At 33.5% G+C, this 24,693-nt stretch overlaps 1 protein-coding gene across 2 annotated transcripts in view; it reads left to right on the top strand.

Moving 5' to 3' along the window:
* Positions 1 to 24,693, top strand: part of PLSCR5 (phospholipid scramblase family member 5) — a 28,817-nt gene extending 4,124 nt beyond the window's left edge. The window contains exons 2-8 of one of the 2 annotated variants that reach the window (XM_063703536.1): positions 753 to 892; positions 6,139 to 6,181; positions 7,086 to 7,306; positions 9,345 to 9,506; positions 11,407 to 11,568; positions 15,149 to 15,231; positions 24,523 to 24,693. In XM_063703536.1, coding sequence (XP_063559606.1) covers positions 753 to 892; positions 6,139 to 6,181; positions 7,086 to 7,306; positions 9,345 to 9,506; positions 11,407 to 11,568; positions 15,149 to 15,187 — 767 coding nt within the window. In that variant the 3' untranslated portion in view covers positions 15,188 to 15,231; positions 24,523 to 24,693. Of the gene's footprint in view, positions 1 to 752; positions 929 to 6,138; positions 6,182 to 7,085; positions 7,307 to 9,344; positions 9,507 to 11,406; positions 11,569 to 15,148; positions 15,232 to 15,318; positions 15,423 to 24,522 lie in introns of those variants that run through there. The other variant, XM_004037811.5, reaches the window with a different exon arrangement.

Genomic DNA, 24,693 nt, shown 5'->3' with positions numbered 1-24,693 from the left:
AATGCAAAGTAAATAACAAACCCCAAAATTTCAAAATAAAAGATGATTAAAATGGTAACATATTTACCTGGCAATAATATAGAAAACAGATGTCTTCTCTAAAAATTTTAGTCAAACTTTATAGAATTCTTTGATTATGATATCTTTTATATTTTGTAATATTGGGTGAGCTACAAAAGGATGCATAGCTTCAAACTATTATTGGTTATATAAATATAGACTTATATAAATATAAATATATAAAAATAAGTATATATATAAATATACAGACATATTACTGCATATCTATTCAAGTAACATCAATTTATATGTATATAGCTATACATATTTATATAATATATAATTTATATATGTGTAAAGTAACCGATAATTACTCGCCACATTTTGGTTCATATATGTATATAATATATAATTTATGTATGCATATAAATATATATGCAGTAAGTATATATATGCAAGTAATTATATATATACAGATACATATACACATATGCATATTTTTTTCTAAAGTCTTATTTTGGCTAAATTCAACTTTTTCTCACAACTACTACCAGCAGTCTTCTGCGTTTCTTTTTTTCTAACTTAGGGGACAAGTAATAATGGCAGTGAGTAGTGAAAAGAAGGAAAAGGGCATTAAAATGAGAGGCAGGAGATAAACTATTCTATCAATCAAGAAGTAACAAATACTTTAAGAAGGACTAAATAAAATGGCCTAAATTTAAATATGGATTGGGATTTCCATTCTCTTGCAGATGCCCAGAACCAAAGAAGAGGTCTGCCTGGTTTTCTTCCTGGAGCTCCAGACCCAGACCAAAGCCTTCCTGCCTCTTCCAATCCAGGGAACCAAGCGTGGCAGCTGAGTCTCCCTCTGCCAAGCAGTTTCCTGCCAACAGTCGGTCTCCCTCCTGGTCTAGAATATTTAAGCCAGGTGTTTTTATCTTTCTATTACTACAGATATGTTCTACCCTTAAAATTAATACAAACTTTCTTTCTGGCTTTTCAATCAAGGTTGAAAGACTTTAACCAATAATTTACTGAAGTGAAAAAAGCATTATAAATCCTAAAATTATAAAATATTAACTTTATTTCTACTATTTTTAAAAGTGTATCTTATTACTACTTTTATCTTCCTTATTTATTTGACAGAATGATGAGACTAAATATTTTTGATGGAGCTGTTTAGCATATTTATCCACTTGTTCATTGTTCAAGGTGTCAGTAAATTTTTCCTCAAGAAATTGTCTAATATGCCAGGCACGGTGGCTCACGCCTGTAATCCCAGCATTTTGGGAGCCCACGGCATGTGGATAAGCCAGGAGTTCCAGACCAGGCTGCACAACATGATAAAACCCTGTCTCTATAAAAATTATCAGGGCATGGTGACATTTGCCTGTGGTCCTAGCTACTCGGGATGCTGAGGTGGGAGGATCACCTGAGCCCAGGAAGGTCAAGGCTACAGTGAGCTGTGATCTCACCATTGCACTCCAGACTGGGTGACAGAGTGAGACTTGCCTTGGAAAAAAAAAAAAGAAAAGAAAAGAAAAGAAATTTTCTAACGTATCTAGTCATCTACAGCTATTTATTTAAAGAATATTTGTCGAGTGCTTGCTATACTAGAGACATATAAAAAGCACGAAACCTAGCCCCTCTTACCCAAAAGTTCTGCAACCTAATTGGCAAGACAAAAAAAAAAAAAAAAGTTAATGCAAAGTGCAAGCCTGTGTACAAATGACTGATAAACACACTATTGTAATTTGTGCAGGTGTATAGAGGAGAGAGAGGTTGTTAAGGATCAAAGTACTAGAGAGACTTCAACAATGAGCTGAGTTCAATGTCTTCAACTGAATCTCAAAAGGAGGACGCAAATCCAAGAGAAAGCAGTTATAAAGTGAACATTGTCTGCTGATACCACTGCATCTCCAGGCCAATTTGCTTAAAAGAGCATATTGCTATTGGGTATAGTCACTGTTCTAGTCATTGTAGAGTAGGCAGGATTCAAGCCTTACAATAAATCAATCAAAATATCACTATCTGAATTTTATGGCATATAAAATTCAGCTACTGCTATTCATGTATGTATATTATTGTTGCTTTTGTATTTTATCCTAAAAAGGATTAGAAGTACAATTACACTAATATTGAGATGTCAGCACATCTGCTGCAATTTTCAGCTTGTTTGGCATTCTTTCAAACTATAAAGTCTATCTCCTTTATCAAAATGAAATCTCTGTGTTAATTCCCTTAAGGTACAAGAGATTTCTGTTATGCCTGATAGGGTTTAAGCTGCACGCAGCATATGTTCCTGGGAAAATGTTTATAATTGCAGATGCCTTCTCCAGAAACCCACTGGCAGACAAATGTACTTTAGAGACTGGAGAGCTCAGGGAGATATGTAAAAGAGCTGGAAACGCAAACCTACCATCTTCCATCTGCAGAAAGGATCAGCTGTAATAGCTGACTAGAGTTGATCAACTGCTGCAAGCTGTTTGGGAATGTTGTCAGACAAGGTTTTGCCAAGTATAAAAGTGATATACCAGTGCCAGAGGGCTGAGGTTTGATGATCACATATGGTCATCACATACTCTTCTTCCATTCATGAATGATGACACACCCGGAGCCAGATGCTTGACATGAATACATTTTTGTTGTGTTCAATAAGTAGAGATATGAGCCCATTGGCTTTGGTTCTAAAATGGAATAAATTTTCCAAAAATATACCTTCGTTAATCGTTCCAAGAAAAGAAAAATATGCCACCAATTGTTGAATATTCTACTTCTAAAAGGAAAGGTAATTTCCTCACTTTATACTAAAAGAACATTTATTTACTTTACTTTAAAGCAGTGCACATATAAAAGGATGAATGAGCACTTCCAAACTGTTATGCCATGAGTCTGGAAGAGACACAATATAAAATGAATTTTTAGATGCTAACTTTTCTCTAAAAGCCACAAAAATCAAACAAAATAATGAACATTTGGAAATAGTACATTAATCAATGAATAAACAGGAAATATACAATTAATATCGTTCTAAATTTAAAAATTTAAATAAAATATTTTAACATCTATTATCTTTTAATCAAGTCCATCCAATTACTATTGAGAATCTTGTTTCCATGAACAATTTGAAAATATGCATATATGAATGTTTAGCTATATAATGTACATTAAATCTAAGACTAAAATCAATAAATTCTTTCCAAATTAGATTTACATGTTCATACAGTCAATAACATTTTACTGTATAGTGTCAAAGAATAATTATTATAATTTAGTCACCTATACATAAGAGTAATGAGTTAAAGTCTACAAAACATGTAAATATCCAATTTATTTTGAAATATATATATCAAATGGAATCATTGATACCTGTCAACTTGATTTTTTTTAAATTAATTATTAAGCATACATCTAATCCTCTCATTGTATTTTCATTTCTACAGCTTTCATACTTAAGGAGTTAAGTTTTACTAGCCATGACACCTAAATGTATAATTCAATCTGTTTAGAGTTTCCAAAATTGCTAGTCTATCAATGAATAGAAAAAGAATGGAAAATGCCCCTTTGGGCCATGGTTTGTAAGTGGCTATGTGCTATTTAAGGAAAACTACAAGAACAACCTAAAACAAACAACTCCCTTAAATCCAGGAGATTTTTTTCACAGAGAGAGCAAATCAAATGTTATTACAGAGGATGGGGAGGGTATAAGAGTAAAGAAAATAGGAAAGGTACTCAAGTTTCATATCGTCACTTAAGACTTATTTCCCTTAAATTTAGCGTAGTGATGTCAGTAAAGAAACAGAATAGAATGCATGTCAGAATTGATGTCCATTTACAAGTTCTGTGATGGTGGGCAAATTACTTAATCTCTGTGGGCTTGTTTCCTCACATTTAAAATTAATGATATTTATCTCTCTGAGTTTTTGTGAGGATTAAATCAGATGCTGTCTAAACATCTAGCACAGTGACTACCTTATGGTAGTTATTCAATTAAAAAAACTGTTATTGTTGGATATTAGAGAGGTACTACTTTTTCATTGTCAGGTGGATTTCAATTAATAGTTTCTAAATTTCAATACTAGAACTTGATTCATGACAACAGTATTCAAAGTACCTAAACTCCCACTTTATTCTTGATCACACAGATCTCCATTTCTAAGTTACTTTTGCTTAGATCAACTACTAAATAATAACGTATATCCTTGTTGAGGCTTACCACTCCGTTTTCCTCAGAAGATAACAGAACTAATGCAGTACACTACTAAAGACTTGGTCTAGTATTTTTTTTCTAATAAAAGCTTTCTCATTATTGTTAATTTAGGTTTTAGAATATCTTAGATCATAAATTATTTTTGGAAAAATATTTTTTGTGAATCTTAAAAAAGAGACCACACATATTATTTTATCAATAATAAGATTTAAATAGAGAAAATGATATTAGTTTTACCCTCACCTTAGGACATACAAGGAGAATGAGGGAAATCATGTAGCTTCAAATGTTCTGAGATTGTGATGTCCAATCAATACCAAATTTTAGTAATGACTGGTTAGTTTAATAGTTATTGGTGAGTTTATTAATGAGAAGGGAGAATATGGTGAAGAAAATTTTAAGGTGAAAGGAAAAATGAAGCGTTAGAAAATACAATGATCAGCAGCATATTTAGTGTTCATGCTTTTGCATTACTGGATCTTCAAGTACTGAATATCAGATTGAAAATAAACACAAATAGGCCAGGCACAGTGGCTCATACCTGTAATGCCAGCACTTTGGGAGGCCGAGGTGGGTGGATCACTTGAGGCCAGGAATTTGAGACCAGCCTGGCCAACACGGCAAAACCCTGTGTCTGTATTAAAAATACGGAAATTAGCCGAGCATGGTGGCGTGCACCTGTAATCCCAACTGCTCAGGTGGCTGAGGCACGAGAATTGCTTGAACCTAGGAGGTGGAGGTTGCAGTGAGCTAAGATGGTGCCACTGCACTCCAGCCTGGGCCACAAAGCTGAACTCTGTCTCAAAAAATAAAAATAAAATAAACACAAATAAATTTCTTTATAAGAACATAACTTTCATATTTCCTTTAAAAAGCAATTTGCATTGCAGATTTTTTAATGTAATCATCATTTCTCAATTATCTGTGGATACTTTATCTCTGTAAATTAACTTTACTTTTAATTACATAAGTCAAATCTTGTAATGTATTTAGTGCCATAACATTTATTTGACTTAAATTGGTATTTTGTTGGCATCCACAGGAACTCATTTTTTATTTTTAGTCCAAAGGAAAGTGTGAATGAGAGAAAAATGTATACAATAATCTTTCAGGTTTAACAAATATATTCCATCACTGAAAGATATGAGTTGCAGTTTGACAGAGTGATAGTAGACATAGGCAGAGGTTAACAGGAGAGGCCAGGCATTCAAATCATTATTGTGTTGTTTCATGTCTTCTAAAAAAATTGAGTTGTAAAACATCTTAAACATTATAATTCAGAGATTGTTTAAAAATCTTCACAAACTCTTGTTTTCAAGATCTACTCTAATTTTCTCATTATTGCGGAGTTAACACAGAGTTAGTTCTGTCTCAGCCTCCTTTTTCTTTCTTTTTCTTTTTTTTAATTGAGACAGAGTCTCCCTCTGGGGACTAGGCTGGAGTGTACTGTGCACCACAACCTCGACCTCCCAGGATCAAGCTATCCTCCCATCTCCGCCTCTCTCCTGTGTAGCTGGGACTAGAGGCGCACGCCACGACAGCCAGCTAATTTTTGTAAAGACAGGGGTTTGCCATTTTGCCCAGACTGGTCTCGAACTCCTGGGCTCAAGCAATCTGCCTACCTTGACCTCCAGAAGTACTGGATTTATAGGCATGAGCCACTGCGCCCAGCCCCGTTGCTATTCTTATTCTTGCTCAATGCTGCCTTGGAATTTTCACGGTTCTTCTAAATTTTTCCTTAAATTAAAAAAAAAAAAATTACGTTCTTTTGCATTGTAAAATGTGAGATATTTTCAACTGTTTTCCTAATAGAAAGCATGAAAATCACTAATTTTATGTAATATAGTAAATAGGGTAATAGTAGTATCTCCAAAGGTTTTCGATGTGATGTTAATACTTTTTATTTCCTTTTATGTCATCCTTTACAGTTAGACCTGATAATTATACACCAGCAGGTGGAGCTGCTTGGAAGTAAGTGCATTATATATATATTACATATTTATTAAAACTATTGAAAATATTTTAGTTTTCAGAAGTTTCTTTGCATCTAAATATGTTATAAATGAGAAAGTTAAATGTGTAGAATAGAATTAGATCAAAAAGAGTACTAGGTCTTTTTTCAATTAAAAGCTGAAAGTAAAATTATTAGTCTTATTTAGATAAAATAGAAGCATAAAACTCTGAATCTTTGGTGATATTGCCATTCAAATTCTGACATTACATATACTTTAAAATAGTAAAAGGTATTTGATCATTTCCGTGGATGCTAATCATTTAAGTTTCTTAATAATTTCAAAAATGGAAGTCAAGGTTTTGACTAAATGAGTGATTTACCAAATAGGCGAATTATTTAAGAATCTACAGATTTACAAGCATGACTAACTGGATTCAAATTACTTGAGTATTTTCTGGGTTTAGTGCTCTATATTATGCCTAAATATATATAAAAATTGAAATAGCAGGATAGCATACACCTTTAGATATATTACCAGACAAATATTTTAGACAAAATCACTATTATCACCATGAGTTGTCCCAATAGTTCTATAACAATAATATAATTATTTTTTGAGTTATAAATTATTCTTTAAAGCATTTGTCCTTTAGTGAAAAGGTACACTACATGTTCTCAAGTAGGTCATATATCTGGAATAAACATTAATTAGTTATATAGCTTTATTCTCACCATTTACTTTTATTTCCATGGCTAAGTCCTAAAAATTTAGAGCATAGGAATAAATTTGTGTGAAGAAGATATCATATATTTAATAATTGATCAGACACTGTAGTCTTTTAATAACATCTCCCTTTTATTTAAAGTTATCAATACTAAGGAAAAAAATGTTTTTATAATTTTTTTTTTTTGTTCCATTAGTGATACTTGGTACTGAGACCTCCAACAAATATGAGATTAAAAACAGCTTGGGACAAAGAATTTACTTTGCAGTGGAAGAAAGCATCTGCTTCAATCGTACTTTCTGTTCCACTCTGCGATCTTGCACCCTGAGGATCACAGATAACTCAGGTCGAGAGGTCATTACAGTGAACAGGCCCTTGAGATGTAACAGCTGCTGGTGCCCTTGCTACCTACAAGAGGTTAGTTACTGGCTCTGGTTGTCTTTTTTGATTTTTAAGATTAGCATTTGTTTCTTTAAAAGGAATTCATCTGGAGCAATGAGGCAATTAACCTGCCAGTTGTTTTAATTATTAATAGTATGTTGCTCCTTTAGGATCAGATCAGCTTGAGGATTTGGTAATTCACTAAACTTTTTTCTTTCCAACCAAAAACTGTGGTGGCTTTCGTGATATAAACTGTTGAAGACAGCCCATGCATCATGTAAATGAGATAGACCTCTGGAATCTCTATAGTAGTCATGTAATTGTAATGTCTACAGGTTCCACCATTGGGCATATACACCCTTTGTCTTCTCCAACTGGAGCAAAGTCCAGGAAATGCTAAGTGATATTAAACTCCTCTAAGGTATCCTCTTGGATAGGTATTATTATTTAGCATGGAATCTCACAATGCATTTACCCATTTATGACAAAGCCCAAGGTTTGGCAAGACAATGTTATTGTTCTACAGGGAATAATTCAATTATTTTATTTTAATATATAATAGATTTACATTATTATTTAGTACACCTGTAATAATAACTTTCATTGACTTATGCAGTTAAATTGACACAGAACTTTTACTTACTTTACTGGCTTTGATACCATGATATTCTACTCATGAGCAAGAATAGAATCATGAAATCTCTAGGAGCTAGAAATAATTACTGTCTACATTTGGCAGTCAAGGAAGGAGAGTGGAGGTGGCTACCTATGACTATACATTCAAGAAATCAGGAAATATTATAGATGGGACTTGAGCCAGGTGTCCCAATTTAAGCCCAACCTTCTCTGTTAGAACCTGTGGATAAGTACTGGCCTTAGGGTGATGGGCAAATATTAATATGAAAGATGGTTATTTAGGGAAGTTTCTAATAACATATATCAAAGCTAATTCTCCAACTATTTTTAGGTAAGCATCTGACTAAGTGATAAAATGATTGAAGTGCTCGTGCATGGAGCCCAAGAATTTCCATCTGTCTACTGAGGATATTTAATATTAATATGCCCCAAGAGAGTGTAGTCATTATGATCACAGAAATATGCTCATTTAAAAATGTTTGATAATTAACTTTTTCTTTAATGGTAGTCCAGGGTCATAAATCAAACATAATATATATCTTGATACCTATTAGTAACTTTTAAAAAAATTTGATCAATAGCAAATTAATAACTTTAAAAGTGATCCCAGAGCAAATCTATATTAATTCTAAGCAGTCTAGTTGAAATCACTTTTATCTATCCAAGAACATTATAGACATATGCATAAGACTATGAACTTAATAAGAAAAGTCAAAATGAGATCAGATGATGGCGATGTCTTGGTTTAAAAGCAAACATTTAAAAAATTTGTACTCACCCCCAATTTATTTTACAAAATATTTGATTGGGTTACATAAATATGTAAAGGTAATGGAGTCAAATGCTAAAGTAATGCCGGATAATGCAAAAATCCAACTACTAGTCTCGAACACTTTGGAAGCCACGAACCAGCAATCAAACTGGTGTTTAATGACTATAACTCTGCAAGAAACATTTGTTTTTAATTAAATATAGATAATCTGGGAGCTTATAATCTGAGAGAAAAAATATGAATACTCAATAATTGATAAAGGAGGCTTAAAATAGATGTGTGTTGTGGCTACAATTAAAAGGAGTAGATATGAGTAACCACATAGGAACAGCTTCAGTGGTTGACCAATGGTTGTACTTGGGCTAAAATGGCAAAGAAGCCACTGTCCTAGGGTCAGAAGATAGTCGTGGGGTAGATTCTCTTTAGGGAAATAAGACATAGACTTTTAGTGCACAGTGTTAAACGTATGTTTATACAGTGAATTTCTTTGTTGTCTGTAAAATATTTTATAAAATCTGTATCCTTAGAAGCAGGTATTTAGAATGATTTGTAGAATATCAAAATAATTTTATAACAGTATATTGTTTACAGGTAAATAGACATTACAGTAAAATTAAAATATGATAACCTAAGAAAATCTTATTTTATCATTATCTCTTCTTACAGTTAGAAATCCAAGCCCCTCCTGGTACTATAGTTGGTTACGTTACACAGAAGTGGGACCCCTTTCTGCCTAAATTCACAATCCAAAATGCAAACAAAGAAGATATTTTGAAAATTGTTGGTCCTTGTGTGACATGTGGCTGTTTTGGCGATGTGGATTTTGAGGTACAATTGACAAAATGAAAGAAGTTTTCATTTAGGTCCTGATTTTTTTTTGCAACATAATTCAATTTTTTTATGTTCAAATTAATTTCATCTAAAATAAGTTCAGAAAATGACATATTTGCAATATAATGTAATCAGCCCATATTGTACATGCTAAGAATAGGAATATGTAAATCCAGAGGTATAAAGTCCAAGGATTTTTTAAAAATAATATTACAAAATTTATCACCTTGGCCATCATATTTGTCATAGACCAGTGTAAGTATTATCCAAAGTAATTTTAATAAATTTTACTATAATAAAAGCATGTTTAGCTAAATATAATTCTATGTGTTTTATGGACAAAGCTACTATATCTCTTTGATCAGAATAGTAAATGTGTTGCTATTTTAATGTGTCCAAAACTTTGAACATCAAAAATTTTTGGACACATAGCTTTGCCTTTTTAAGATAACCAATATTTCCTGATTTTGAAAATTAGCACTTCATTCTTGTTTCAGTATGTTTTGTTTATGTAGAATCACAGGACACATGGCATAAAGCCAATATATATAGTTTAGAATCACCTAAATTATGTATCTTCTTTCCTACGGCCCTTGAGATCACATATCCCAGTTTAGATCTCATTTCAGCAGCACGTTACATTAAAACAGCATTAACTCAAAAGCTGTGTTTCTAACACTTGCTAAGTTAGTTTTGTAAAAAAAAAAAAAAAAAAAAAAAAAAACCTTATTCTCGTATTTGTATAAATTGAATATTTAAAAAATAGAAAGTTGTAAATTTGATCTGTAGCAATATAAACTATCTTAACAGGTTGTCCTGGACATACATCTTAGGTAGAGGAGACAGCCTTATTGAAAGTGTATATTTATTTTTCATCCATTCATACATAAATATCTCAGCAAGGGCGTTTAGTTCTCAGGACTTCAGGAAACACTATGCACATAGAATACAATGCAAATTTTGCAAACTGAGCTGTTCTAACTTCACCCTATCCCCAAAGGATTTGGCATGACTTTCCTACGAGTAATATGATTGAGGAGGACTTTAAACATAAGAGTTTTAGCATTCATGCTATAGAAATGTCCTAAGTAACCCTCTCTATTCTCTATCTTTTACTACCCTGAAAAAAGTGATAGTTTCTCTTGAATTACTTTCAGCATCAGGATGGGAAGCAGAATAAACAAACAAATAGCTGATAAAGTTGATTCGTGAACTCCTTCTAGCTGAGAAGGACTGATTGATGTCTAGTTGGTCTTAACTTCCTATATGGTACATTAACCAGGAGGATTTTTTTAATGTAAAAATAGGATTTAGCATTTGTTAGAAAGTATTGACCTAATAAATGTCTGAGTATAATATAAAAATGTGATTTAACAATGGCCAATAATATTTAAATGTTTTAATAATTATAAAATTTTAGCAACTGAAATTTGAAAGTTTACAAATTATGCCTAGAAATTAATTTAATTCCTTCTGAAATATTTTTTCAAACATATCTTCTTTTACATTTTTAAGATGGAGAATTCAGGTTTAGAATCTGGACCTCAAGTAAAGAAATCGCCTTCATGCTTAGATCATACAATTGAACTATGTACCTGCTGCCATCTTGTGGTGGCTGAGCCTTAATTATTTATCCTGATATTCTCCATCTGCATACAAAAAAGAAAAAGAATTATGATGGACTAGAAAACTGTCAAAAAAGCAAAGTTTCTAAAAAGTAAGCTGAAAAGCTAAATTTACAAACCTATGCTTATATGATGGAATGAGTAACATGGAATTGTCATTTTGAAGATGACAAATAAAATAATTCAAATCTCTCATGAAGTAAACACCCTCAGAAGTATAAAACCAACTTTTTTCACTTTCAAATTTAATACTCCTTATTTTCTTTCTAAAGGTGAAAACCATTAATGAAAAGCTTACAATTGGGAAGATTTCAAAGTACTGGTCAGGATTTGTAAATGATGTCTTCACAAATGCTGACAATTTCGGAATTCATGTTCCTGCAGATCTAGATGTAACAGTCAAAGCAGCAATGATCGGTGCCTGTTTTCTCTTTGTAAGTATGGGCTTTGAGAGCATGAGTGATTTGTTATTCTCCCTCTTGCTTGTTAATTACAATATAGCCTATCCCATTTACACAGTTTTTACCCCCAAAGAGTATATTTTATTCGTAGAAGGATAGCTTAGGACCAATGTTCTTCAAAAATTAGAATTTAGAACCCTGCATTTCTGTTAGGCAGCCCCTCTCCAGTGATCTCATATCCCCTCTCTCAAAGATTGAAGTGCTATCACATCCTATTTATCATTTCCTTAAACACCAAGTTTCCCCTTGTTTTTACGTTCAATTTAGATTTTTGGCTTATTTTCACTTTAACTAAAAAATATGCAAACATAAATATCACATGATTTATCCTGGATAAAGTTCCAGACTGGTTCATTGCATAATAGTGAGCTAGATGATATTAAGAATGTTGCCTTCTCAGTATGAACATAGATACATGAAATGATTTGATGAGTTAATAGGTACCAGTTGCCATTATTTCTAAGATACTATGTTCTTGTTATTACTTTCCAACTTACAATTATATTGAAAACCTTTTCTTCTTTGGTGTATGGAGATTGGTGATAGAAGAACAGAAGTCAAATAATACCTGTATCAAAATGCTTGACCTATATCCTGTTCTTAGTTTTCCCTCTAATATTTACCTAATTTCCTACCATTTTCAATGCGGCCATAAAAACTTCTGGAGTTTTTATTTTTTGATATATAAACACATATATTTTCTATAAATACATGAAAAAGATGTGTATACACAGGCACACACATAAGTGATTAAAACAAACAGCATAAGAGTTGAGAGTAGGTTGCAGACATGATGCCTTTTCCCCTAATTATATTAGTGTGCATTTCCTAAAAACAAGGAATTTTTTTACACATCACAGTACTATTGTCAAAGTCAGGCACTAAACACTGATTCAATGCTATTATCTAATCTACAGACTTTATTCGGGTTGCACTGATTTGCATAATGATGTCCTTTCTAACAATAGAAAATCCAAGATCATGAAGTATGTCCATTTTGTCACATCTCATTAGTTTCCTTTCACCTGGAACAGTTCCTAAGGGGTGTGTGTGTGTGTGTGTGTGTGTGTGTGTGTGTATGTGTGTGCATGAACATGTGCACACGCATGTGCATTTTCCTGAGTCTCATGACACTGGCATTTTTGTTTTTGTTTTATTTTTTGAGATAGAGTCTCACTCTGCCACCCAGGCTGGAGTGCAGTGGCGCAATCTCGGCTCACCACAACCTCTGCCTTCCGGGTTCAAGCGATTCTCCTGCCTCAGCCTCCCGAGTAGCTGGGATTACAGGCATGTGCCACCACACCCGGCTAATTTTTTTGTATTTTCAGTAGAGATGGGGTTTCACTGTGTTAGCCAGGATGGTCTCGATCTTCTGACCTCGTGATCCACCCGCCTTTGCCTCCCAAAGTGCTGGGATTACAGGTGTGAGCCGCCTTGCCCAGCCGACATTGGCATTTTTTAAGTGCATAAGCCAATTATTTTGTAAACTGTGGCCTAATTTCAGTTTGTGTCATGGTTAGATTCAGGTTATGCACTTTTGGTAATCATGAAATTTTTATAAAGCTTACATTCCTTCTCATGTTTTATTGTTTTCTGGGGTTTCAGAATGCTAAATCTGATGGTTTACATTAATGCCCTATTTACTGAGTCTCTTCTAATGATATTTGGAAAATATATGAACTAAAAATTATTCCCTGATGACTTCACTGAAACTCAGAATTTAATACATAGATATATATATGTATGCATATATGCATATATACATATACCTATACAAGTATGTATATATGCATATATACATATACATATACAAGTATGTATATTAGGATTATTTCTCCAGGATTTCAGAGGAATTATTTTAACTTACCAGTCTCCTATTATTGGTAGAAGATGGAAGTAATATCTATAGAGTGCTAGGTTTTTAAACTTACTAAGTTGTCACTTACTCTCAACTCCCATTTTCATCTGCAAATCTAACCAGCTTAGTCCACCTTGCCTGTTGCCTAATGTCATCTCTTCCCTATTCTCCTCTATCCACTGGACAGTGCTTTTAACTTGTCACCCTTCCTTTGCTTACTGTTCCCATCTTTGATCATTCTGACTTCAACACCAACCCCTCCACACACACACCCTTTCCCCAAGATCTTCATTAGGCCTTTCTGATTAAGCCCCACACTTAAGGTTAATATTTAGAAATAGATCCTTTTTAATCTGCCCTACCCACCTATTTTACATAACGAGCTGATAGTTAAAATGTACTGCCAAAATTGGAACTACAATTCTCTGTATTTTAAACCTTATCAGTTTTTCTTATTGTTTCAGAAACCCCCTAAACATATGTTCTTCTTGAAAAAGCATGTATTTCTTAGTCCATATGCTTTGAGAGATTGATGAGATGTAGGTTCCATAAAGGTTGATCTAGGTCATACTCAAAGTGTGGTGCAAAGTGCAAGCATCTGCACCACCTAGAAGCTTGCTCAAAGCAAAGAATCTCAGATCCCACCCCAGATGCATCAGGACCTGCACTTGAACAAGATGCCCAGGTGCTTCCTCTATGCACTATAAATTTAAGAAGCACTGATCTAGATAATACCCTCATCATCCAAAAGGATAACTTAAACTCCAGCATTTAAGGGAGAAATGTTCACTGAGAATAGTTAATGACTCCCATTCATTTCTCTTTTTTTTCTTTTTACCATCATATTGTAAAACACTTGCCTTTTTTTGCCAGCCAATATAGCTTTTAAAACTATTTCATACATGTATTACCAAGATAAATTACTTTCCTTATACATAATTTTATAGAAAGAATTATGTTTTTAATTTTTAATTGCTGTTTCTATTTTATTCAGGTGAAAGCTTTAGAAAGCTGCTGGTAGAAGGTCATTTCCTGATTTAAATACAAATCTAAATTCACAAATGAAATCTAATTTTTGGTCTCTTCTGGTTCCAAGATACTGCTTCACAACGCACCACTCCTCCAACTCACCACTCACTCTTTGAGTTCTCTCTGGTATAGTTTTCAGTACTCCCTCAAATAACCACCTAATTGCTGACCACATTATCTCTGGTAATATATCTAATTTTTGTTCAAATATTTGTATCCATTATAACTTCCTACACTGACCCAGAATGCATACAGTCTAATTCTGCAAAGGGTTCATCACCCAAAACTTTGACAATACTGTGCAGATTTAGATAAAGTTCCCAAGTTACTTATACTCTGAAAATTCAACATGAAAATAAAAAGTCACGTAGCTTAAAATTTTAAAATTTTTCTTCTCCGGATAAATCATATAATACTGGAACACTTTGACAATACTATACAGATTCAGATAAGGTTTCTAAGTTACTTATACTCTGAAAATTCAACATGAAAATAAAATGTTGTAAAGCTTAAAACTTTAAAATTTTTCTTCTTCTGATAAATCATAATACTGGAACACCACTGGAAATATAATTGCTTTACATAATCAAAGCTTGCATGTCAAACTTTTGATCTTAATTGTTGTCTTTTTGTAAATTCACTTATATTCAGTTTATTTATTTGTAGGATTTTATGTTCTTTGAACATTCACTGGCCGGATTATAATAACCAAGATAATGAAAACAATAAAATATGCAGAACATATTTCAGTAAGTAAAAAGCAAGTTTAAATGATCTCTTTCCCTTTGAAGATGTCTATATTTGACGCTATCTAATTCTTTTTCATTTTCTTCTAGAAATCCCTTGGGCTCTGGATTTCATTTCTGAATGGTTTGAATGTTTGCTTTTTTGTTAAAAAAATGTTAATTATTATATTTATTAAAACAGTTTAATGAGGCAATTATCTAGTTGTGAATGCATGATAGCTAAATATGTGATTACTGGCCTGAGCACAAGGTTGCTTTGAGAGATTACCATTCTTTCTTTTTATCCTTTTGAAGTTATTGCAATGGTAAGCATGAAAGACGAGAACTAAGGCTTGCAGCATCACTGATGAAAATTCAATGTTTAGAGAACACTTTGAAGTTTTTCTGGTACTGAGGCTGGTTACTAATCAAAAGGACTGAGTTTCTAAAACATTTTTTCAAAAGTAGTCCCTTTATACTTTGTTTATTAATTTTCTTATTGTAGTGAGATATTATTACTTTACACTGGAAAAGTTAAAAGTTGGGTAAATAATATATCCAAAGATGAAGAGGAAGATAGATGGTATCAATTCATTCTAGTGGTAAGAGGCACAGTTACATTCCATAAAGAAACTAGTATTTACAAACCAAAGCATGCTTTAAATACCTACTCATGCCAGAGATTTAAATAAGCATATAAATAGACCTCTAAGACCTGCAGTGTTGTCTAGCACGAATTTTATCTATTTGCAGTGAAAATTCAATCAATTAAGGGATCTAAGGCTCTGAAAAATAGACAACTCAAGGACTTAAAAACAAGCAAAGGAAACCAAATAAATAAAATCTTAATCCATGAGTCAAATGCAGAAGTAAAAGAGTCCAGTACATTCAATTAAATTAATATATTTCACTTCAACATTTATGGAGTTTTCCTGATTACTATCCACTAGTTATCAACATATCTCCAAAACCTACACAAAAGGAAAATTTGTTATGAATGACAATAATTATTCTCTCCTTTTTCCAAATGGAACAGATTTCTTTTAAGCAAGGTACCATGTAGCCATGTAGGCTCTATTTTAGACTTACACAAATACCACCTACAGTTTTATGCATGTATAAGGGTGTTTCAAGAAATTCCAGGCGATTCTTCACTTAGAAAAAGAGAATGTATGCTAAACATCTAAGTTAGTCAAGTTAGAATCATTTGAAATTAGGAGATGATCATTTCCTAGAAATAATATTCTGGGTGGTAGTAAGTTCCCCAGAGAACACACAAATATCAATTTAGTTCTAGGCTCTGGAGTAAGGGCTTTATGCTGTATAACATAAAAATGAAAAGCTTCTCTCCCCCATACTCTGGTTCAGTATTCTTCAGTTTCTTTGTCCTTATTTACACCTTAACATTTTCTGATAACCCCCTCCTTTGGCATGCAAAGAATATACATTGCCTCAATCGACCATAACATATCTTGTACCTGAGGCAGAGTAGTTTAGGAATTAACTACCAAAAAAAACTATATTTTAAAATCACATGCAACCTTTCTCCCAGTCATACCATTTATTTTTTCAGTGTAACTGGTATCACCTTCATTCTGGAAGCAATGCAGTCATAGAAGGGAACAAAAACCTTGTATGCAATAGACATAACCTGGAATCTAATTTTGCTGTTTGCCAGTGCTGCAACCTTAAACTGTGATCTTTGGGGATCTCCTTGAGATTCTCATATTACCTTGAAGAACTCTGGTGATGATGAAGAAGAGCTGAGCATTCCTTCCCTTTCCTCTCAATCTATTGCATTTCAAATATATGGGATTTATGGTTTTCTTATAATCAGCTAAAGTAAATTACACTTTTAAAGCTGATGCTCATTAACTAATAAAATGGAGGACAAATAACATGCCAGGCACCATGCTCTATATAAATTTCTGGTAGGGTAACGAAATGATAACAAAGGAAAATCAGTCAGTATGAGGATGACTGCCTGGGAAATTGTCTTCCCCACTTCCCACTCAGCACTCCTGCTTCATGTCCCAAATTTTCTTCCTAAAGATAATCTTGCTTTCCTATCTTCTCTTGTCCTTTACTTTTGGTTTCTAAAATATAAGATTTTTATAACTGATGTCACAGCAGCAACAGCTGAGATTTTCACCATAGGGCAAAAATGGGAAAAATAAATTATCCTTTTTAAGTGCTGCATTTTACCATGATAAATTGCTTTGGAGACTTTTTTTAATATTAAATGAACCCTAAAATATTGGACAGAGCTATTCAACACTTACACCAAAGGGAGACTCACTAAAGATTAAAATCCTTCTTAGAATATATCACTCATTTAAAAATTGGCTGCATTTAAATAAAAACCTGATGTAGTGCTTTCCTTCCAAGTTGGCATAGTACAATAAACTGAGACCCATTCTGTCTCTCCTTTCTTATTAAAGGTAAAATTGATCTTCTTATCTCTTTCATGCTCTACTTTTCCCTTTTCCACCAAACATAAGTCCATGAGAGACTAGCCAGACCTTATGATTTTTAGTGAAAAGCATGCAGCTCTAGACCAGGACTGACACTTGTACAACAGTGTTTCCTAGTGCACTACTGCTTCTTGTCCCCAGGACAACCCCAGAATACAGGCTCCAACTCTGTTTACTCCAACTCTGTTTACTGTGTTTACTGGGAAAAACTTGACCAGATTCACACAACTCTCATTCATTCATCATTTAAATAAATATTTATTTACTTGCTCTTACATGCCAATAAGTAGACCCTTCTCTTACAGTGGTAACAGTTTAGTTGAAGAGATAGCTTTTAATCAAATAATGACAAGAACACAGATTACATTTCAGATATGAGAAGTGTTTAATGGAGATGGACAAGATGCTAAGATATGGCAATTTGACTTGGTCAGAGAATGAGGGAGTGATGCTGGATTTAATTATCACTCAAATCAGCCTCCTTGAACATTTGAAGGCTAGGGTTTTTCAAGAAGCATTTGGCAAGCAGGGGGCTAGGGAATGGGTGCTGCTGATTGGTTGGGGATACAAACGTAGGGGTGTGGAAAATGGTCTTCATGCACTGAGTCCACTTCTGGGTGGAAGCCACAGAGGAGTTGCTGGTCTAGGCAGGACCATTTGGTTATTTGAAATGCAAAAGCCTGAAAAGACATCTCAAAAAGCCAATCTTAGTTTCTACAATAGTAATGGTATTTACAGGAGTAATTGGGAAAGTTGTAAATCTTGTGACCTGCAGTATAATGGCTGGTAATCATTTAATTACACCTACATCTTAGCAGAGTTCAGGCCCCTTTCATCCTTTTAACCTGGTGGCCTTTCATTAGATTTATAGAGGCAGTTTTGTTCTGGTAAGGGCTATTCTCTTTTAAACTACAAACTAAATTTTTCCAAAGTTCTTTGTCTCACAGCTGAGAAAATCAAGAAGGCGACATGCCAAGAGTGAGGTTAGAGCAGCAGTTTAATAAGCAAAAGAAAGAGAGAAAGCTCTCTGCCGCAGAGAGGGGTCCCAGAAAAGGGTTGCCATTTTACAGTTGAATACAGAGGCTTTTTTAAGAAACCAATGAGGGTTGGGCATCTAATTTGCATAAAGTACAAATTTCTGGTAGCTCCACTCTGTCCTCCTAGTGTGCATGCAGGCCCTTACCTTGAGTTACTCCATATTGCTTTGTTCCCCTTACTGCACATGTGTCAGGGGATGGAATTTTCCATTGCAGACATGTCTGGGCAAGTCAGCTGTGTGGCCTGTCTTATCTATGCAGTGTGGCCATGTCTTAGGCAAGCCCTCCTATGCAAGTTCCCTTATTTATGCCTGCAGGCTGTACTTTTGTTTGAAAGAATTCAACCCAGGACCCACCCTAACTGACTACCTGACTAGTTTCTTCCTACCTACTCTCTGTGAGGGAGAAAGGATTTCTGGCCTATGCCGTTTACTGACAGAGGAAATATTAAAAGAGGATGTGGTTTATGGGAAGAGCATAGGTTCAGTTTTAGTCATTGAAATTGCAATGCCTTTAAGTCTTTCAAAAAGAGATGTCAAAAAGGAAAGTGGGTATCTTTTCAACTAGAATATTTCTAAAAAGAGATGTGAGTTTAAGAGAACTACATGGACCCATTAAGATCTGAATAATTTCTGGTTTACTTCAAGGATGTTCCTAAAAATGTGTTAAATAATACATGGACAATTAATCATTTTTTCATTTTTATTTATTGTATAATTGACCAATAAAAGTGTAATATTTATCATGTACAACATGATGTATTGAAATATATCTATACATTGTAGAATGGCTAGCTTGAGCTAATTAACATAAGCATTATCTCACTTTTTTTTGTGCTGAGAACACTCAAAATCTACTCCTAGCAATTTTCAAGAATACAAAACATTGTTATTAACTATAGTCACTCTTGAACTTTTTCTTATTCATTCACTTATTTAGCTAATATGTTTGAAACCACTTCTATGTACTAGGCTCCATATTAGGCACTGGGGATATTATACTCAATGTTACATTGTCCCTGCTCTAAACTCTCTTCAACAAATATTTCTGGAATACATACACTGCACTAGGCATCAATGTCAGCATTAAGTTATAGCAGTAAACAAAAGCAACAAGGTTCCTGCCTTTGTGGAGCTTACATAGAATAGAGTTGATAATAAACCAACAGATAAAAACATGATAAGGTTACCACAGATAATCACAAATATTGACGAGGAACCTACCACTCAATATCTAAAACGATAAGCTGAACTTATTACTTGTTCAGGCAAGGGAGAACTGGTTTTGCAAGACACAATTTATAAGCAAAGAAGGTAAATTATATAGGGTTTTGGGAAAGTGTGGAGTTTAAATGCTGGAGTATTCACTTTAGCTATGTAAATATGTTCACTGACTGGCTGACCCTTAGGAATCTATTCACTGGACTAAAGCTATTGCTGATTTTCTGATTTTCAGAAATCATGTAAAGAAGATGTTTCCAATTGTCTTTCAGAGTGTGTGTACTTTTGTAATCAATCATTGATTGATTAAGCAGGTTTAATACTAGTTTTGATTGTTACTCGTTTGATTGTTAATGCAAGGAGTGAACAATCAATTCTTTCCTAGAAGGATGAGAATTTTACACCCTCAAACCCATGAAAAAGTAATTCAGGGTAACAAAATAGAAATAGAACTGCTGTTACATTTTAGCGTAGACCAGAAAGAAGAAAGCATGACTTAAGAATATTTAGGAAAAGAGTGTACCAGGCAGATATAAAAGTAAATGCAGGGCAGGCGCTGTGGCTCACGCCTGTAACCCCAGCACTTTGAGAGGCCAAGGCGGGCGGCTTGCCTGAACTCAGGAGTTCTCGAACAGCCTGGCAACAGAGTGAAACTCCATCTCTGCTAAAATACAAAAAATTAACTGGGCATGGCAGCGTGGCCTGTAGTCCCAGCTACTCGGGAGGCTGAGGTAGAAGAATTGCTTGACCCGGGAGGCCGAGATTGCAGTGAGCCGAAATCGTACCACTGCACTCCAGCCTGGGCGACAGAGCAAGACTCCGTCTCAAAAAAAAAAAAAAAAAAAAAAAAGAAGCAAATTCAAAGGCTCTGAGTCAAGAGCAACTGGGCAAATTTGAGAAGCACAGGAAGCCAGTATGGAGTACAGTAAACAAGAGAGAGGAAGAAATGAACTGCTGTAGGAAAAGTAGCCAGGGGCTAAATCACATAGTCTTGCAAGGCAAGGTTAGGAAGAGAAATTGACAAAACTTGGCATTTCGTTAGATATGGAATGTAAAGGATTTTAAGAACTCTAGTATATAAAATCAGTTCATTCCAATTTTTGTCATTAGAAACTGAAGGTATGGCCATGACACTCATAAGAGCAGGTTCAATTCAGTGTTACAAGTGCTACAATAAAAAGAATGTACCACAAAGGCACAAAAAAAGGAAGCATTCAATACCATTTAAGGTGGAAAGTTAGTACCCCTAGAGAGTAGCTAACAAATAACCCATGAGTTGAATATGTGTCTTCCATGCTAGGTGGGGTCAAAGCTAGGAAGTGCTTGGCTGGGAGAACATTCCAAGCCAAGAGCACAGCACAAACAAAGGCACGGAAGAAATAGAAATATAGTAGACAGAATGAAGAATGAAGAGGCTGCATAAGATCAGAATGTGCTTAATGAGGTCAGACTCTCTTAGGCTAGGCCACATTGTCCCACGCAACTGTGCCCCACGTATCCTCCAAGTGATGGTGCTAGATGATGATTCAACTAATATTTTCTTCTGAATTTACGTACTTTGTCTGTATTTGGCCAAAGCATCTTCTAGGGGCTTTCGAAATTGTTTAGAAACTGTATTGAAACTCGGAAACTGAATCTGAGCGAATTGACAAGTATTAAGGAGGAACAAAACAATATCTTTCTGAAGCCATAATATCTGGAAGGAAGGAAGCTAAAACTTGTTAGATAAATCAGACTTCCCTACAAAAGAGAGGTTTGGATAGATGATCTGAAGAATTCAGGTTATAGCCCAGACAGGTTGCACACTGAAATTCTAATTCATTTGAGCCTTAATTAGAGGTTTATGGACATATTATTTTTAGATTTGTTGTATTTTATTTTCGAAATGAAAACAAACTGAGGAAATAACATAAACGTTTACTACTTCATAATTTACTCTTACTCCTGTTTTGTAAGTTTTATTATTGTTTCTTTAATTGCTAAAATAAGGGGAAATGAAATTATTGTTTATCATATTTTGACTTTTCAAATTAAGCATTTTTTCCTTTCTATACACTTTGATTTTTATCATTTCTCCTTACATTGTGTTTTGCTCACCTTAGAAGAAAAAATTCTTTTTAATAAAATTTCTCTAAATAAGTGTAAATGGATTTTGTCTATTTCTTATGCTGTGAAATTTTTGCCATTAAAAATAGGTGGGAACTGTACTTAGTGACATGTATTGTGGTTCATTCTAACTGTCTAGGTGTTAAATTTAGGCATCACATATTTAAATAATTTGAATTGAATAATTTAAGGGATCTATAATATATTTTAAAAAGAAAAAAATTTTCATTAAAAATCTTGTTAAAGAAATGGAAAAAACCATAGTAGCTTTTGCTGACTGAGCCTCTATTTTATGACTGTCTGCCAAGTATTATTATCAGCATTATTGAAAATGCATTTCAAGGCATTTTTGATTTAATTATAAATATATTGTTTTTAAAAAACAATTACAATGGAACTATAAGAGATTTCAAATATTAAAATTTGATATTTTGCCCAAAAAAAATTAAAACACGATAAGACTATTTGTTTCACAAATATATAAAGCCTAGCATTAATGAGCATTATGAGACACTGGGCTAGACTTCTTACATATATTTCTCATCTGATTCCAGTGCCACACATTATAAGCCCAAAGGTACAGATGAAAAAAATCAATGCTCAGGAAGGTTAAGCAACTTGACAGATTTTACAAAACTGTTAGCTTTTTGTCGACCTTCCAGAATGAAGGATATGAGTGGGCAGGGAATGGCACAATGAAAAAACTTTTAAAATAAAATAAAATGGGAAGCCAAAAAACTAGGGGAGAGATGCTTTTATTCCTTTAAGACCTGAATTAATAATATTCTCATCAATATTATGTGCTCTTTCTATTTAGAAAGGTAACATATAAACAACTTTAAATCTTTTATCCACTGATAGTATATCTGTGGTGTTATTCTGTGGATATCTTTGTGGTTATTATTCCACATAATAGATAAAGTAGCCAATATGTAAGCCTGAAAAAATACCTTTGAGAAAAAGTTTACATTATATTGGAGTAATTAATAAAAAAACTTTATTAAACATAAAAGATTTGGAAAATATTTTCCAATATCAATAAATCATAAAAGCAGTTTTGGTCTACCATTTCATTGCCTCTTCAATATTAATTTTAGCTTAACCAAATAATAAAATAAAATAAAATATCAGTATTCATTTTGGCACCTATATTATATTCTTAAGTACATTGAATGTTTTAAACTATACCATATTTTTAATTACGTTGAAAGCTAGCTGTAGAAAATACATAGAAAGACTAATAGAGAATTAAACAGTTGTTACTTTATAAAATCCAGTTACATATGCCTAGGTAATATATACGTTTAATAAGTCTTTCATGCTGCAGATGGCAGCAACACTTCACATTATGATGGCATTGCTTAGCTACACCAGCAGAATCTTGAAAATACAAATTTCTATTGAGTATTCATTTTGTTCTTTCTGTAATCTGGGAAATAAAACACATCAATTTTGTGTGTAGAAGGGTAAAATTTGATGTTATGTTTTTAATAAACTGAGAAACACTATATTTGTTAATGTATTATGCACATGATGAAAGTTTAGTAATTACTATTTTTAATGAGCAGACTGAATTGATGGACAGTTTCCATCAATTTAGTGAATGCATATATTCCTATTTTTCTAAGGAAACTGAGTAACACTGGCTTATCAAACAGTTAAATAAAAGCACCATAAAATCAAGCATATAATTGAAAGTAGAGTCCCAACTCTGATTTTCTATTTGTCATTTAAGAGCTAAACCATCAGTACACAAAATCTAAAATTATTTAAAGTTATACAGAAAATCCACTCATTTTTGGTCATTTGTAGGTTGCATCCTGATCGCCTTCAGAGGAAATTTATAGGCCAAACCAAGACACATCCATGGAGTCAAGTCCCAGTTTGGTGACTCAAGGTCATTGAGCAAGTGTGAGTAGGTCTAAGAATGGATACAAATGCCCCACCATTTTAAATAGGCTTTTAAGATAACAAGATGATAAGAACATAAAACCATAATATTCTATCTAGAGTTAAGGTCAGGGGTCAGAAGCAGGAAAAAGCAATATAAATGTAGAAAAATCAACTTATCCTATGTTGACTTTTAACCCAGGCTAAATGTTTAAATAACATAGCTATTTTTTAAAAATATCCATACCCAGACCTCATTCTGTACCAATTAAGTCAAAATCCCTGAGTATCTTTTAAGTCACTTAATTCTTTTTTTTAAAAACAAACTAGTAATTCTAATGTACAACCAGCATCATAAACAACTTCCTTTCTAATGCTGACAAAATAGTATAACTTTTATTTTTAAGTCCGGATCCAAAATTTGGCTTTCAAAAGCTACAGTAATCAGTGTCTGGCTTACTTATATAGACTTTATTTTAACTTGAGCCTTTATATTATAGTACTGTAATGTCCCTCTGGAATCCCATTATAGATCTCTAGCCTATTATCTTTAAGCAATACTAATAATGATATCATCTTATTTTTTAGAATTATTTAGAGTATTTCAAAGCACTTCCACACATATGAATGGCCTGCACTGGACCTCACAAGAAAACAGAGGGTTTCAACCATACATAACATCAGAGATGACCAGGGGCAACCTCCATATATTGAAGACTTACAAAATGAGAAATATAAAAATTAAATTACTTTGTTTTA

This window comes from Gorilla gorilla, chromosome 2 (genome assembly GCF_029281585.2).
Source record: "Gorilla gorilla gorilla isolate KB3781 chromosome 2, NHGRI_mGorGor1-v2.1_pri, whole genome shotgun sequence".
Taxonomy (NCBI): Eukaryota; Metazoa; Chordata; class Mammalia; order Primates; family Hominidae; genus Gorilla; species Gorilla gorilla.
Note: the sequence above shows the minus strand (reverse complement) of the source record. Positions and strands in the feature narration are given on the sequence as shown.